Below are 18,814 nucleotides of genomic sequence, written 5' to 3' on the forward strand. Positions count from 1 at the left end.
GAAATCAAAAATGTTTTGGCAAAGTGGGAGGAAGTTCAAAATGTTGCTATGAAATGGAATCCAAACAAATCTGAGGTTATCAGAACTGCAGATCTATTTAATGAAAAGTCCATGCAGTTTTTCAGAAACATTTTAAAAAAGAGGCAGAAACAAACAACCCTAGACATGTTTTTTTTTTTTAAATGGGTCCATTTGCCAAAAAACTCCGAAGTGAGCCCAGTTGTCCTTCTGGTGAAGATTGATAATTAAAAACTGTTTTCATGAACAATTCATTTTATTAATGTTAATTTTTTTTTGTAGCAAATTACTGTAAATAGATATTTACCATATTTTTATGAGATTTTAAATGAGTTTTATTTGCATTTTTAATATGTACTATGGCTGTGGGGAGGAGCCGGAACAAATTAATCGATTTCCAATTAAATCTTATGGGGAATCGCGCCTTGGATAACGAAGGTTTTGGTTAATGACAATAATCCTGGAAGTGATTACCATCATTAACCAAGGCACCAATGTGTGTGTGTGTGGAGAGAGAGAGAGAGAGATGGAAGTGAGTCTATGAGGGAAGGGTCTACGAGCCAAATTGCTGCCCTCTGGATAGCATCAAGAATTTTTAGGAGGTTTTAGGTGTACCACTTCAAATGTGTGGGTGGGTGAAAAACAGCATCTTGAGCAGAAAAGAATGCCTAGTTTTTTAGAGAATGAGGAAACTACTCGTGTTTATAACAGTAGAGGTTGGAGTTAAATGTCAATAAAGGGGAGAGGAATGATGATCTGATCAGTCTGCTAATTTGTATCACTGAGGATAAGGAAGATCAGTGCTTATAAGGCAATGGTTGCAGATGACTCTGAAAGCTTGGGATTTCTGAGAATTGCATGGTTTGTTGAAAGTGTAGGATAAATGAAGTGTACTATCATTGGCAAAGCTATGGATATAATTAGTGATGACTGAGAGTAGGTTATTTATGTATAGAAAGAGGATAAGTAATAAAACAGTGCCCTGAGTCACTCTAACATTGATGGGTAAACTTGAAGGGATGATATCATAAATAGCAACACAAAGATTGGTCATCCTCACAGTGCTTTCATGTTCGCATGAAGAAATTAAATTACAAACAAAGTGAAATTCTACTACCAATCTACTTTGCACAAATAAAAATTAATATTCTCACTCAGGATAAAGAGTTAATTTTGTAAACTATTATGTCCAAATTCTTATAATTATTCTATTTGCCTAAGCAGGAAGGAACTGCATACTGGTCTTTACTAAGACCATTCCATTTTTTATAGAATAAGGAAGATGGAGATAATTTATACTACTTTGTTGTTCTTACTAGTAATGAGAAGGACGACTCACATTTTTCAGTCACTAGTAGTAAACTAAGTTCTGGTCTCTAGAGCTCTCTTTGAATCCACTTCACACTGTCAATAAGTAGGATGGTGATTTTCCACTAGCCAACCAGCTGGCATACTTATCTGTTGAAAACAAAACAGCTAGTAGTGATCTAGTAGTAACTAGCTGGTGTTACGTTGAACCATATCCTCAAGAAACATGCATCAGTGATAAGAAACACCCATTATTCTTATGCTGTATATACTCATGAATCAATGGAGAGCAACCAATTCATAACATAACTAAGTGACGATCAAATTATGATAGGATAACTAATCAAGATATTTAGTTTATTTTAAAATTGCACTTTGAAAAATTTCAATCACTTGAATTTTCTTCCAGAGCCTCTATAAGGAGCATAAGCATCTTTTCAACTTGGTCACAATGCAAAACCTAGTTTTGTAGTGGGAGCTTGCCATTCTAACTGTATATCTTTGAATGTACATCGATATAACCATCATCATTTTCCTCTGTTAATACATCTACTTGACTTTATAGTTTAGTTTTAGTCACAAGGTTTTATCATTTCATATTGTGTAATTAGTTATAGTATATGTTACGCAATTCACTCTTCCTTTTTTGGAATTAACATAGTTTCTGTGGAATTGTTGCCTTATGGGTTTGTGATGAACTAAGAGCACCCCCTCCTCCATTTGGCTTATTACCTTTGCAAACAAAAAACTACACAACTTGAAGGGTTAGAAATAAACACTTGATCAGAGACTGGAGATCATAGATATGAGAGTTCTGAGAAAGATTAAGGGAGTGAACAGATGGAATCAATGGCAGTATCACATTAAAAATGAGGATATTAGAAAAGATGGTATGATTACTTAAACAGAGTGGGAGAGATTAGCAAAGCAAGTGTTCTTTCCAGGCTGGCAGGAAAAAGACCAAGAGATTGATACAGTAAAAAGGCCCTTAGAATACAGACATATAAGATCTGCTAATATCAGTCTGCAGGCCTGGCTGGCCAAGAGGCCCTGGGTTCGAATCCCGCCATGGGCATGGATGTTTGTGATTGTCCTACAAACTTTGTATGGAAATGGAATCTGCGACCCTACCACTTATTCTAGCAGAAGACATCACTGCCAAAACCATGTGAGGTATGGCAGTGACCATACACCGTCTACAGACATCAAATATGAAAATGTTTTTAAAAAAATATCAGCCTTGACCCATAACAGATTAATTTAGAGGAAAATTGTCATTCAGAAATTAGTAATGATGTAACTTTTCATGTAGTGCTAACATAATATCCTGTATCCCCCCCCCAAGGGTACATGTCAGGAATTTGATAATGAAAGACTGAGCTTTCTGCCTGCATTTAACATAATGTATTATTATAACGTGGCTATAATTTCCACCTGTTATTCCATTTTATTCTGCTTCATTAAACTGCATGTGCTGAAAACGGAATTGAATGAAAAACAAAAATTCTGCTCATGTTACATAATTTTTTTTCCGTGAATTCCGTATCTAATTACTTATATATAGTTATGTTTACTACTTATGTACCTATCATTCAATAATATTTGTATCCTCCATCTTAACAGAGGTATGCACCTCTCTGCTGAAAGGCCAACAAACAAAGACAGTGGTTTATTACTGTCATTTTAATGAATTTCATCAGCATACAATTTTGCTTTACTAATAACAGATAGTTATTGATCCAAATAAATGCTGCCTTTAGCCCACACAAGTACATGACACATTTTAGGAAAACATTCACCTAAAAATGTATGATCGTTAGGAACGATTCTACACATTAGTAAATTAATGTATCTTGTATCCTAAAAATATTTAAATTATGCCAGAAAATTCCCAATCTTAATATAATGTTTAAGAATGTTTAAATTTAAAGAAAAAAAAAAACTTATGATTAGTATACTTCTATACTAATCATGCAGCAGCTATTCTAACTACTACTGTGTTGCCTCACATAACTAAAAAGTTCTCAAAATTCTCCTTTAAAACTACCATGCATGGCACCACATAATTGGCATGCATGTTCAGGTAAACCCTGTACTATGTAACATGACAAAGTGGAGGGATGGGGGGGGGGGGGACGGAGAAAACTCCTCCAGAAGAAAGGGAGGCATATGTTGAGTGACTATGAATCACTTCTGGAATAGGCTGTTATGCCAGAGAGAGGGTTGTCTATTCAAACATTTGATTTACTTTATCAACAGCATAACATTACTCAACGTTCTCACTTTGGAAATTTCAACCTGGAGTAATCCTTGGGGCAGAGTTACCAGATTCTATGTGGTTACGGAGAGGATCAGTAATCAGATATGGTTGCAAATCAAACATCTTTCTAATATGTTAATGAATTTTAGGGATTAACGATGACATGTCAAGAAACAGGTTTTAATAAAATTTATTTATTTTTAAAGAATGATTCTGATGTTTCAGCAGTCCTGCAGGCATCCTAACCATCTATAAAAAAATTATTTTTATTCTAGTACAAAATAGCTTGAACAACTTCATGTGATTGGGATCAATACAAAAGAAATAATTACCAGGATTTAACTAAATGAAGTAAATTGCTCATGGATGTACAAGAAATAAAATGAGAGGTATAATGTTATTAAACTTTGTGACAAGATAGCTGGTCTCTGACTTGTGTTTCCCCATGATGGCCCTCCCAAATCAATCTTAATGATTCCTAAAACTTGGACAGGGATTTATAACTACTGCAATTCAAGATTTTATGGCTTTGGCTTATTCTTTCACATGCTGCTGTTAATCTTTAAACTTCTAGAATAACATACTCATAGCAGAGAAGTATTTTACAAAGGGCAAAATTTAGAGGCCATATAATGAAGAAGGTTCTGGTTTGGTTGTTTAGAATTTGATCAAAACAGCTAAAATGATAAAGGCAGTATATTATGTTTGTACAATAAGTGGGTTCTGTTGACTGGTTTGTGGGATGAAGAAGGTTCTGGTAATGCTGTATATGCTAACTTCAAGAATAAAATTTGAGTCAGTTTTAAGTTTTTTTTTAATCTTTTGTTTAAAATCAAGTTGTTTATTTAAAATATCTACATAAATTTCTTTTAGATTACCATCTTTCTCTCTCCCTTTTACCAAATCAACAATCAATATCTAACATCCATCTAGTAATACAAGGTTATTTGAAGGTACTGGCCTTGGATTTCAGAAGAAATAGAAGGTTACTAACATTTGCCATGAAAAGAAAAGCTTTTCATATTCACATTACACCCAAAACCAAAGTATGTTTCAGTTTTCAGAGACATCTCAGAAACTTTGAGAAGACTAATAAATATGAATATGAAGAAAGCAGTTCTAATGTTCAAAAAAAATATAAACTAATCATGAAAAATGCTAAAATTTTTTTTTCAAAAAATCAAATCAGGAGTTATTAAAATTACTAGAGAATTACCTTTGGTACTGAAGTCATCCACAAGAATCACTTCCTTAATCAACTCAGGCGGTGCCCTTTTTAACACACTAGATGCTGTCCTGAGCAAAGTCGTCCAATGTTCATTATGAAATGGTACAACTACACTAGCAACAGGCAATTTTGATAGGTATTTTTTCCCTTTGCAACTAATGAAATAGAGAAGTTTAACTTTTTTGTAATTTACATAATCAAGTCAACTTATAATTTGGTAATATTAACTAAATACAAATTTTTATGATAATATAACAAAATTTTTAGAGAAGCACTATCAAACTGATTTTTTCTTTTTTGTTTGGATAAAAATGTTTCTAATTTTAAAGTGTGATTAATTATATACCATCTCCTGAATAGAATTTAAAAATGATTTGATAAAATGTAAAAGGTATCGATTCATTAAATGGTTAAATTAGTACTTGTACCTCTGTAATTCAGCTGGATAGATGATACAACATGCACCCTTGGATCTGAAAAGACCTAGGTTCACATGTCACTGCATCAGAAACATTTCTTTGAAAACCAAGATAAGTTAGCTGGTCTTGTAGAGGTTTCCCCTCATGAAAACAGATACAGGTCTGAGAACATAAGAGTGAAATCAGACAAGAGCATTAAAACCAAGTGCCATGATGTTCTTGTTTACTAAGGCTCACTACAAGGGTAGCCAGAATGTAGGTTAACAGCAAATGGGAAAGGAAACACACTGTGCTTAGGGAGTTGCCTAGATAAGTTCTGAATTCAGGGATAGAAGTCTAATCAAGGAGAAAAATTTGGGAACTGAGAAAAGGAGCTGCAAAACAGAACCAAAAAGATAACTGATCATGGGCTAATCCAAAGATTACTTCACTCTCTCTCTCTCATGTACAATACCAACTAATTGAATGGATAAGCTGAAAAGATTGCAACCTTTACCCATGTTCATGTGCCCAGTGTAAAACATAAATATTAATGAAGAGCAAGCTCCAAATATGATAAGCTCTTCTATTTTTATACCAAATCTACATTGCCATTAAAGTTTTCTAAACATTTTCTTAATGAAATCTCTGTCAATGTAAGGAAACATAAATTATAGTAAAATTTTTAAAAATTAAAATTAACTACACATATTTTACAAAGTGAAAAATATAATTCACAATTAATTTCAATTTATTAATGATTTGTTGTGGTCTACATGCTTCCTTACATTAATTTTAGGTTATGATGATAAGCAATACAATAGAAAAAGATGACCAAAATATTACAACATATGAGAACAAGATGCCTTATCCTCATATGTTCAAGATGGATACAGTTTTCTTTTGTCTCATTAAATATCATTAAAAGCCAAAAGGTCAAAAGTTTTACAACCCATTAAGAATTTAATTTGTACATCCAATCCAACTCTATACACAAAAAAAGGTTGTGAAACAGAGCATCAGTATTTGTGGCCAAATGATTAAGAAAGAAGGAGATTTCTTGAACAGTTGGAGGGTGTAGACCTTGGGGGTTTTGTGAGAAGGAAAGAACTTTTTTTTCCTTCCCCTCAGCTTATATAATCCCTACTATTGGGTAAAGGTCTCTTCTATTGCAGGAGGGTTGGGTCTACTTTTGCCATTTGACCCATTCTATCTTGTGAGAGTGTTTATACATTCGTACGAATGAATGTATGAAGATAAAAGACAATCACAAACATCCATGCTCATGGCAGGATTTGAACCCGCAGCATTTTGGCTGGAGAGCAGATATGCTAATCACTTGGCCAACCAGGCCAGCCCAAAGAACCTAGACAGATGTATTGACTAGATGCAAGTCAATTTATGGTTTGGCATGATTATAGGAAAGGAATGATGGTAGGCAGTTCAGAAGAACAGTGCCCATGAAAATACCTACAGAGAAGTCAAAAACAGAACCTTTAAGAAAATGTGACTGAAGTAAGATCTATGAGAGAGGAAGAATTTAGAGGTGTCTTTTTTGACAGGTTTTTGACCTTCCCAAATATGAAGGCATCCTAAAGTTTGGAATCTAGTTTTATAGTGCTATAAGTCATACAGGTGAAATGTAGTAACTTGAAATAATAAAAAAAAAGGACAGTGTTCTGGAAGCTCAGGTGTGGATGTGTTTGTGCCACAAAAAAGTGCTAAGTTTAAGTCAGCAAAGAGGTAAAATCTGATCTTGCCTGAGGACCTTAGTATTATCAATAGTTAGGGGAGGTGAAGTAAGATCTTAAGACAATGTTTTAGATGGCTAAGCAGCTTGTTCTTCACCAAGTGAAAACATGTCCTGAATGTCCATTATACTTCCACAAAAACATATATATAAACATTACTTACTTAATCCTCTTCACTCCACTTGGGAGCATAGGTTTTCCACCACCATTTTCCACCAGACTCTGTTTTTTGCTTCTGCTTTTATTTGGTTCCAGTTTTTATTAATATTTGTTATTTCTTTCAGTAATGTTCTTTTCCATCTTTCTCTTGGCCTTCCTCATCTTTTACCCTGTGGGTTCCAATCTAGAGCCTGTTTTACTATTATTTTATCTTCTTTCCTCAACACATGCCCCAACCATCTCCATTTTCTTTCTTGTATGTGTTGCAACATCAGTTTCTGGTTTATTCTCTGCCATAGTTCTTCGTTTGATATTTGTTTTAGCCAATATATTCCCAGTATCATTCTTAAGCACTTATTTAGGAAGACCTGGACAGTGTTAACTATCTTTTTGTTTAACATCCACAATTCTGATCCATACATTAGTACTGCCTTTACATTTGAGTTAAATATTCTCATTTTAGTTTTTATAGACAAATTCTTGTTTTTCCAAATATTTCTAAGTTGGCTGAAAGTTAAATAAGCCAGCTGTTTCTTTCTATTTATATCTTCAGTAGTTCTTCCTTTTATTGATACTATTGAACCAAAGGTATATAAACTTTCTACTTCTTTAAGCGGTGTTTCTTCTATTGTTATTTATTTATTTTGCTTTACATTTATTTTCATTAACATTGTTTTATTTTTATTTATTCTAAGGCCAACTTTTTTGGCTGTTTCACACAAGTGTTGTTATTTTTTTGTTCTATATGTTGGTGCTTCTGTGAAAGTAAGCAAATATCATCTGCAAAATCTAGATCGTGGAGTTGGTTTTGAAGTAACGATTGTAATCCTATATTTCCATGAGATACTTTTCTCATCACCCAGTCTATGACAATTAAAAATATAGTAGGGGAGAGTATACAACCTTGCCTTACTCAGGTCTTTGTTTTAAATGGTTCTGAGAGGGTATTTCCATGTATTACTTTAATTTCACACTCTTCATACTTTTTTTAATTATTCTTATTACCTTTTCTGGGAGTCCATAATGTCTAAGTAATTTCCATAAGGAAGATCTGTTTATAGTGTCAAAAGCTTGTTCGAAATCGATAAAATTTAAATATAAGCTTGCCTGCCATTCCAATGATTGTTCTATGATAATATAAACTTGCTTGCAATTCCAATGATTGTTCTACGATAATTCGTAAAGTAGCAATGTGGTCGGTGCATGATTTATTGGCTCTAAATCCTGCCTGTTATGGTCTTAGTTGTTTTTCTATTCCTATATTGATTCATTCTAGTATTATCCTTGCTAGTATTTTACTTATAACACTCAGCAATGTTATACCTCTCCAATTTTTGCATTCAGATAAGTTCCCTTTTATTGGATAATTTGACGAGTAATCCAGTATTCCATTCCTTAGGCCACTCTTCTTTCTGCCATATCTCATTTAGTAAGGGATATAATATCTCTGCTATAAGTTTTGGATTTGCTTTTAGTATATCGCCTGGTATGTTGTCTGCTCCCAGTGCTTTACCTGTTTTGATCTGGGTTATTGCTTTTATAATTTCTATTTTTATTATTTCGTTCAAATTTATATCTAATGATGCATTTTGTTCACTTAATTCTAGGCTCTGGTCACATCAGTCATTTCTGGAAATTTCTCCAAGAAGAATTCCACCCATCTATTTATCTATTCTTTTTCATTTAATAATAGTTTCCCTTCTTTATTGTATATAGGAACTATCCATTTGTTTCTTTTTCCACTTAATTTCCTTGTAATATCAAACTTTCTAGTATCATTAATATATGCAGCATCCTCTGTCTCTTGTGCTAGATTCTCTATGTATTTTCTTTTATCATTTCTTGCACTTCTTTTTATTTCTTTTTTAATTGCTCTATATCTTTCTGCTTGTTCTTGTTCAACATTTTTGCCAATCTGTAACAGTCTATCTTTTATTCTATCTCTCTCTCTCCCCTCTATTTTTAATTTGGTGTTTTCTGATATCCATTCTTTGGATGTATCAGTTTGAAATCTCAATATCTTTTCTGATGTGCTTATTAGTATGTCTTTAATCTTAATCCGTTTTCCCTCTATGTTATCTCCTTCTCTTTTTCCGAGTTTATCCCATTTATCCTGTAGAGTTGTTATAAATTTATTTCTAATCTCTTTGTTTTTGAGTTTTTCAATTCTAAACCTCTTCCTATTGTGCACTGTTTGTTATTTTTAAATATTTTTACTTTTATGTTAGCTGTTAGGAGAAAGTGATCTGAATATGACTTTGCTCCTCTTTTAACTCTGACATCCAGGAGTGATTTCCTCCAATTCCTTGATATAAGTACATGGTCTATTTGGTTCTTTGTCTTTCTATCTGGTGCTATCCATGTCCACTTATGTATTTTTTTATGTTGGAAGAGACACCCTCCTATTATCAAGGCTGATTGAACATACAAAAGTCAGTAACTCTCCATTTTCATTTATTTCTCCTTCTGCATACTTTCCCATAACAGTTTCTTTATTAGTATTATCATTTCCAACCTTAGCATTAAAGTCTCCAATTATAAGTTGCATATCTTTTTTATTTGTTGTTTCTATACTTCTCTATATCATGTTATAAAAATTATCCTTTTCTTCCTGGATCGCATCATTTGTTGGTGCATATATAGCAGTTATTATGATGTTCTGCTTGCCAGCTTTAAATCTAGTGTTTAGTATTCTTTCGGATATTGGGTTCCACTCCATAATGCACCATGAGCTTTCTTTGTCATCATTAGTGCAACTCCCTTTGTGTGGTCATTCGTATTTTGATTCCCAGAGTTTAATTTGATTTTTCCAGTTCCTATCCATCTCGTTTTACTTAATCCCATTATTTCTAATCTGTATTTTTCTAGGACTCTCAAGACTTGGTATGTCTTCCCAGTTTCAAACATGGTTCTAACATTCCAACATTCCAATCTAAGCTTGTCTTTTGGTAAGGTATCTGGCACTTTCTTATGCACCTCTCTTTCCCCAGAAGAGCTTTCACAGAGGTGCCTCATATTCGTGGTAGTTTGTGTTCTATTTTCTTCATCTGGTATCACATTTTGGAAGGTTTCAGTTTGCATAGCAAAAAAATTTTTCTGAGACTAGGTTGCTAGCCCTGTGCTCAACCCTCTCCATTTATCCGGGCTTGGGACCGGCATGTCAAGTTTTCACTAAGCATGGCTGGGTTCATACATAAACATTAACGATAATAAATCTTATGACTGGAGGGCCACTTATAATTTAAACTCCGAGTGGCATTTTTCACCTCTCAAAAATGGTGGAAAAGACAAAGAGGAAATTTTACACTAAAAACAGAACAAAAATGATGTGTCGGTATGATTTATGATGAACTATTCAATAAATGATCAGCTGTCACACGACAAGGATTTGCAACATTTTATTGCAAGAAAGAATGAATCAAAAATGTCATTTTTTTAAAAAGTAATATAATTTGTGATTTTTCACACAACCCAATACATTTCTTTCCATCATGATTAATATACAAATTATCTACAAAGTTATTCTGGATTTTAAGAAGTAATATTTTCAGAACTATTACATATATCACAATAAAAAGAGGTGTTCAAATTTTTTGTCATCAAATATTAAAAAATAATAAGGGGGTGGGAAAACTATTCCATCCAAACCAACAAGCTGAAAACTTCTCACTCACTGTATACATTGTGTGCACTACTATTCAAATGAAGTGGAGAAATTTAGAAATACTTATAAAGGGCATCATTTTATTACACTAATTCTTGCAAAATTTTAAACATGGACCATCTTATATCTTAAAGAGAGAAAAACCAGAACCTTCTATTTGAATAAGCAGAGCCTTTACTTCTTAATTTTATGTTCTTAATGCTCATATTTATATTACTAATAAATTAAATAAGAAACCTAATAAAGACTGAAAAAACTAAGCTAAATCAAATATTTCATAAATAAAAAAATGTATGAAAAAGATTTATAACATTACATTATATATCACAAAATTAAGATTTTGCATAATATATACATACTAACCCAGGATGTCGGATATCAACTAGAGAACGGTTTAGAGATATGTAGTCACTAACTAATGCATTAAAACCATTTACTTTATACAGATCATCCTTTTTCTTTTCCATTCCAGCAGGCAGGTAAAATGCAATGCCCTGTTCTCCAGGACCCTCTCGTTTTGCATCTGCTACAATTTCACTATAATTATGCCAGTCCTTTGTTGGGTGGCTATCTTGTACCTACAATAAAAAGTCCCAATAATATGACAAAATTGTGCAAAAACTTTTACATACATTTTTTTAAAAGAATGTTTTTTTTTTTGTTTGCATTATCAAATCACAGTAATTTTACAATGAGAGGGTTAGAGTATTTATACCAAAGACATAAAAAAAGTATGATAAAAGTTTAATGGAGTGAAACAGCACTAGGAAATGATTGAAAATAGCCTTTAATGCTTCAATATTGTTGTATCGTTGTCTACGGTTATCTCGATGATTCTATACGATTTTATATAGTTGTTTACTTAATCTATCCTTCTTACCTAAAACCTTACTCAATCAAGTCCTGTCTTTTGTGCCAATTGTTATTGTTCGATCTCCTTCTTCATATACTTCTATCGTTATTATTGTCTTTACCACTGTTTGCTACACTCTCCCATACGTTATTTTCTTTCTGGCTTCTATAATAGTTTTCCAATATGTTAAATAAATCAGCTATCACTATCCTTTTCTTAAACAAACTATGATTCAGGCCGTTCCAAAATTTTGTCACATGTAATCCTTTCATTCATTAGGGCTTTGTCTATGTATGGGACAAGGCCCTAAAATTTTGTCCTCTGAGACAGTCCGCCTGTTAAATATTGACGAATTTATTTTTTGCTGCGCCAGCCAATACAGAAGATAGATAAGATTCTTATCCAAGGTGGCTATCTCAAAGTTTCAAACACTAATCTAACTATTCTCACTTCTCTTAGTTTTACATGCAGTCGTGGTTTGAAAGATTAAACTATATTCATATGTTCCTCCCGCTAGGTTTGTTAGTAATTTTATGAGTGGCTATTTGAATTCATATAATTGGCTGGATTCAAGCAAATGATATAAAACATATTTATTAAAGCTTAAGAGATATACATGAAGAATATAAGGTACATGATCAACTTAATCACCTTCCTAGCAATTTCTGATATCAATACTAACACTATGATACATTAATCACTCTAGGGTCACTAATCATATCTCACAACACATCTAAGTTATTGCACATACAGATCCCTTCTAGGGAGACCTTCTTCAAACAGAGACAGGTTACTGCCAAATGGGATAATCACTAAAATTCTCTACAACTTGTCCATTCACAAATTAACCTATAAAGTCTCTCATATCTTTAATTGGAAATCAGATACTTTAACATTCTACGTTACCATCCCATGGAATGACTTTCTGTTCTGTCTTCAGCCCTGTCTGGACATAAAGGCACCATTGTGGGTTATCGTTCTTCAGGTCACATACGATAGCAGCACGATCAGGTTCTCCGGGACAATAAAGGCAGTGTGCCGCTCTGGTCTCTCTCTCTGGAACCACAGGAACACATCTGTATCGTCGGTAACACAATACAGCTTAGCTAATCTGTTATGAAGAGATAGCTAGCCTTGCCTTGCGAACCTCAATAAGCCTTTCATGACTTCTACGGCCGACCCGGAATCATCCCGTTGGCGGAGACGGAGAGCCAACATCCAAGAGCGCAGGAACCAGGAACCAAAAGGAAAAAAGCCTCATGTGTGTGTGTGTGTTGGGGGGGGGGCTTCATCCTTATATTTTCCCTCTCTTTCTCAGAGATTCTCGTGCTTAGCTACGTTGTTTACCGCACGGCATTCATTCACTTGCGCATGGCGTTTTTTCGAGAAAGTGTTCTAGCTTCGCTTTCCTAATAAATTCTCCTTCCCTTAGGCCATACGTTGTACTGGACGGCTAAAGTGTGACCTTTGGACTATAGCTTACACTCAACTTGCTTTCACACAATACATAGAATGGGATACTCTAATTAAATAATAACCTTAAATAAATTCCTTTATTTGACTCTGTACCAAACTGGTTAAGTCTCACATTTCTTAAACTAAACATTTCTACAGTTTTGCTTTAAATTATAATGTACACTTCAATTTCCATGCCAAAACACAACATTTCTCTGCCTATAATTAAAGGTAGTTGTTTCTGAATAAATTAAAATTTAATTTTCAATTTCTGACTATTCAGGACACAACAATATTTCATCTCAGTTACAGAGACATTGTCAGAGTACAAAATGGGACTCTTAACACATGCACACAAAGCTAACTTAAACATGTGGATGAAAGACCAGAGTCCTAACTAGAGGACACCCCACCTACTTAGGACTCTAGTTTTTCGTCCATGGGTTTCTGTTAAATTTGTGTTGTCTTTGTGTTACAAGTCTCATTTTTGTACTCCCTGACAATGTCTCTGTAACTGAGATGAAATATTGGAAGCATTAAAGACTATTTTTAATAATTTCCTAGTGCTGTTTAACTCTATTAAACCTCGTTTTATCATGAATTTTTCACAGCACTTAAGCCTTAACACACATAAAAAACCTAATTTATAGGATGGGGGAAGGGATTAAACTTCAGTGATGGTGATGAAAAGAAGTGCATCTCTCAATTCCAAATTCTAGGTTACAGCTATTTCCAAAATGGCTGTGGGCATAGAATTTGATCACAGCCATTTTGGGATTTGAGTTTTTAAGTCACATATGCTTCATAAAATGAAGTATGTTAAAGCAGTCATTTCCACATAGATATTATGTTTAAAAAAAAGGCCTCAACCAGAGCTGAAGACATTCTTCTTGAGCTGGGCAAGACAGATTTCATGATTACAATGTCAGGGGCTAAATTTCAAGTCTAAGACACTGATGTAACTCATGTGAAGTCTAGGTAGTCTGCAGCAACTAAATCCTCTGTCTACACCTTCATATAGTTGAGCACATTAGTAACCTTGAATATTTAAGATTGAAGAAATTATTAGGAGTTAACTACTGTATGCAGGATTAAGGCATGGCATTCACACTACTCAGAGGAAAGGCCTAGCCTCTGTAGGACAGGAAGAATGAACTAGCCAAAAACCACGTTTAGACTACAGAACAAAGACTGGGTTTACTTTCTCCATTTCTACCAGCACGAGATATTAGTTATGTTACACCCAGACATCACTGAGAGATCAAAGATTTCTTCCTTTCTGAGGATACAATTTTAAAACTGTTGGTTTTAAAGAATTGGTTTTAAAGTGTTATTCCACCACTGTTGGTGGAATAACAGTTTAAAAGGCACTAATCTTTTTCTTACAACTTCCCTACATTAATGCACAACTGTGGTCCATATCAAGAAATAGAAAAGCGATAGTGAATACATCTGACATAACAAACCAGGACTTGTTGACACACACACACATATATACATATATCTTTTCAACTAGCCGCTGTGTGGATTAGTGTGTTACTTGAGAATTAAAATGCACAAAATTTAGACATGAAAGATGCTTCAAAGTAGAAGAATTAACTATCCAAACCCAAACAAATATTACTACAAAAAAAAAAACTAGATCACATACCTCTGTTCCACTCTACCATTTCCCATCCCACCACAATGCATCATCATTCAACTAACCATATTTATCTCTTCTTTCTCCATCCCAGACATAATATTATTCCCCTCCCTCTACCATCACCACATTATCAAGATCTCCAGTAGAAAAAGACGACTAGACTTCTTTTCTTCACTATAATGTTTAATATTCTAGATGCTACTGTTTCATAGGATTTTCAACATATAATCCTATTTCTTATATGGTTATCACTGTTTATTATTTTTTAAACATCACTACTATTTTCAGAGACATTTATGTAACAACAGGAAATCAATTTTTTTTTTCTCACAGCAGTATCAGATTAAGACATTTGAGTGTATCCTTTGTATGTGATGGTATAGTCAATGACACTTAATAGTGTTAGTGAGACTATATTGGTGAAGGCCTGAAATTATATTAGTACATGATAACTTCAAGGATTCCAAGTACTCATCATCATAGGATGTGGGGATGGGGGAGGGGGGGATCCACACAAACACACACAATTCACCATTTGCTTTATTCAAATCTAACACTGAAACCTAAAGTGTCCTCCATTATGTACTACCTAGGATGACTGTCCATCGAGACATTAATTTTTTTTATTTTCAGATCTCTTATTCCATAAATTAAAGATGCCAAGAAATTACACTCTTGGTTTAATCCTTTATCCAAGTGTAAGCAAACAAAGTTTGCACCTGAACTATTTGCAGGACTGGGGTGACTTGTGTATAGAAGCCGATGACTTCACATCACTTGCCTTAGTATCCCATAATGCAAAGCACATATCCTTGTGGACATGTATAATGCTATGAATTATGGGAAGGACCACTAACCAGACTCGTTTCGACCTTTATTGAAGTCTCATCAGTGGGAGCCAGACCTAGAGGTGATGCTAAAGTTGAAGTAATGCAAAAGTTCCATTTTCATATATGAGTAGTCAAAAGGTGCCACATTTTATTTTTAAAATACTCTGGATTAGAAATAGCCTGATGGGACCTCAATAAAAGTAGAAGCCGGTCTGGGTAGTGACCCTTCCCATAATGCATAGCATGATACATGTCTGTAAGGATATGTGTTTTGCATTATGGGATACTAAAGCAAGTGATGCGAAGTCATACCACCTTTACCACAAGTTGCCCCAGTCCTGAAAATACTTCAGGCACAAACTTTGCTTACACTGGGATAAAGGATTAAACCAAGTATAGAATTTCTTGGTATTGTTAATTTATAGTATAACCAAGTGGAAAAACTTCCAACAAGATCTCATTCCAATCTATATTACATAATTAAAATCACCCATAATAAGCACCTTTCCCTTCATTAATCCAAGTTAACTATACATTTCTTCATGATCACCATCCTCCATGTTCCCTGGTGTATAGCAACATTCCACTAAATATTTCTTTCCCATTAACCTCCACCTCACACCATACTGTCTCAAAACCAGTGCCACTGTTTCCCCTTTGTATCCGCCTTGTGCAAACATAATTCTACTGCTATCACCATCAGCAGCACTCCTCCCTTCTTATCCTTTCTGTTCTCATAAAAAACATTATACCACTCCATTTCTATACCTGTCAGGATATTGTCCTCATCCAACCATATTTTATGCCATTAATTTTTGCATGAACTCAATTAGTACAATAATTCTGCTTCCCTTATTTCTGATGCTCGTAGCATTCATAAATAAACACGGCAATTCATTTTTAGTCTGAGTCCTACCTATGCCACCTCTCAGCTGTGAAGCCTGCTCAATTTATCACACTCTTCCCATATATCCTCAGACTCCCTCAACTACTCACCATACATTCCAGGTCATCCCATTCCTATGCTCACCAACCCCATACGCATTCATTACTGCTTCCCACATCCACTCTCTTTATGATGTTTTCCTGTCCATCCTGACAATCCCCCATTTCCTTTTACAGTAATATAAAATATTATATTCCTGATGCATACGTGTGCAAAATATTAGAGGCGACAGATTCTTATATATACATATACATAATATATAGATAAGATGGTGACTGAGAATAAATTAACATGTAATTATTAGAAATTGTTTAGTGCAATATGATTGATATAGTTACAACAATATATCATATAAAATATATCACGTGAAAAACGCCGTTGCCATCCAGAAATTTGTCATAAAAAAAAAGTGTTACATTCATATGAGCGTTGCGTGGGCACATAGCAAGAACCTATAATAAAATACGTTTGTAATCCCTGCCGCGACACACACAAATCAATTTCGAAAACGTTTAAATATGTCGGAAGTATATATTAACATACCTGGAATAAGGATTAAAAACACACAAGGTCAAGGTTTCCATTTAAGAATTTTTGCAATATGTTTCGATGGTTAAAAAAATACCGTAGGCGTTTTGTTATTTCAAATTTCGCAAGGGCGATTAACACCAGGAAGAGATGCATTCCGATACCCGCGTTATGTGCGACGGCAAAATTTTTTTTTAAAAAAAATCCTAACATCGCTTGCATAAAGTGGCCGAGTTCTTTGAACAGTGAAAGCAAAGAAAATGTCGTAACCTGTTTTGTATTCAAAGAAGAACTTGATCGGAATAGTTCCTATTATAACTATTTCTAAAGCACACACACACACACACACACACACACACTTTGCAGACTTTCCTTCCATCTTACACACAGCATCATAAACTTGACACGTATCTCACACAACGGGCATGTTAAATTCGTTCTTGAAGTCCTCGAATGTGCTTCGCGTGCGAGGTTTCTTCGTATAGAGTGGATAGCCAAGAGCGTTTGTTATCGACAGAACTTTTTTGCTGAAAAACTTGCAGTGCATTTTTACCATTTTATGACCAGACCAAACCAAACAATAACAACAAAAAAGTTCAGTTATATTCGTCACAACGCAACACATTTTTATTTAAAAAATGTCAGAATGTAAGAACTTTTCTACAATAATATTCATACGCAGCTTCGCGCCATTCCTAAAATAAGTATCGGGAAACAGCTAAAAAAACACCTTTTATTATTATTATAAGAATTGCCGAGTAAAATCTATTTACGCTTTTTTGTTGGTAAAAATGCAAATTGTAGAGAAATGAAAAGAAAAAAACAACAACAACTAAGTGTTAGATGATGTAATATCCGTCATTCCAAACGTCCGGTTTTCTACTTTTTCTCCAACAAATAAATAAATCATTTTTACCAATTTCTCATTCTTGGAACTTTTGATATATTTTCTTTTGTGGTCTACGCTTTAATTCGATAGTGTGCTCTCTTACCCTGGAATGATGTTGATGAAAGATGACAAACAGTGAGCTCAATCTCGATACGATGCTAGTAATATTTCAGTTAAATATAAAAATATAAAAGTTCAATAAGTCACATATTAGAGTAAGTTATAAGACTGATTCTTAAGAAAAAGAACACAAAAGAATAATAATAAAGAAACGTTAAAATATTAGAAAAGCACATTTTTACCTTCTTTAAAAAATGTTTAATCTGCAGAATCCAGAAATCTTCAATAGTAATATCCGTGTTTACATGCGAGATCAAATTTTATTTAACTTATAGCCTCAGTTTTTATCTAATTGATTCATACTGTATCACAGGAAAAAATATTATTCTTTCCATTGAACGTTAGAATCTATTGATTTATTGATTTTAATGCTTTAGTGCAAATCCCTAGCGACTCGCAATTTTTTGCTACCCTTGCTATTGGGGGTTGAAGTTGGTGCTAAGAGGACCCACCACCACTTGACAGATCTTTTCAAAATTTGTCAGAATTCTGAGCGTTAATTTTAAGAATGGAGTAGGGGGTTACTTTCATCAGATAACCTAACAGCCTGTGCTAATTATTTGCATGGCTCAAAAAACAAAACAAAAAAAAAAGTAGCAGCTAATGATAACGTGGAAAAAGAGGAACAAAAGAGTTGTTCGTAAAAATCATTTATGAAATGAAGTTATAAATACTCAAAAGAAGTGAAGCAATTTTTTTCTTTTAATTAGAGTTTTGTAGAAATCCCCCCCCCCCTCCTTAACGTTCTCATTCCCAATTAAA

At 33.9% G+C, this 18,814-nt stretch overlaps 1 protein-coding gene across 1 annotated transcript in view; it reads right to left on the bottom strand.

Annotated features, from left to right (window-relative positions):
• The window catches only part of LOC150100244 (putative polypeptide N-acetylgalactosaminyltransferase 10), a 217,351-nt gene that overhangs the window by 37,757 nt on the left and 160,780 nt on the right, over positions 1-18,814 (bottom strand). Inside the window, exons 3-4 of the mRNA XM_090402425.1 lie at positions 11,150-11,364; positions 4,803-4,969 (exon numbers count right to left, since the gene is read on the bottom strand). Of these exons, the coding sequence (XP_090258551.1) occupies positions 4,803-4,969; positions 11,150-11,364 (382 nt within the window). The remainder of the gene's footprint in view (positions 1-4,802; positions 4,970-11,149; positions 11,365-18,814) is intronic.

This window comes from Typopeltis vanoorti, chromosome 13, assembly GCF_054136105.1.
Source record: "Typopeltis vanoorti isolate ZY-2024b chromosome 13, IOZ_Tvanoo_1.0, whole genome shotgun sequence".
NCBI classification, from domain to species: domain Eukaryota; kingdom Metazoa; phylum Arthropoda; class Arachnida; order Uropygi; family Thelyphonidae; genus Typopeltis; species Typopeltis vanoorti.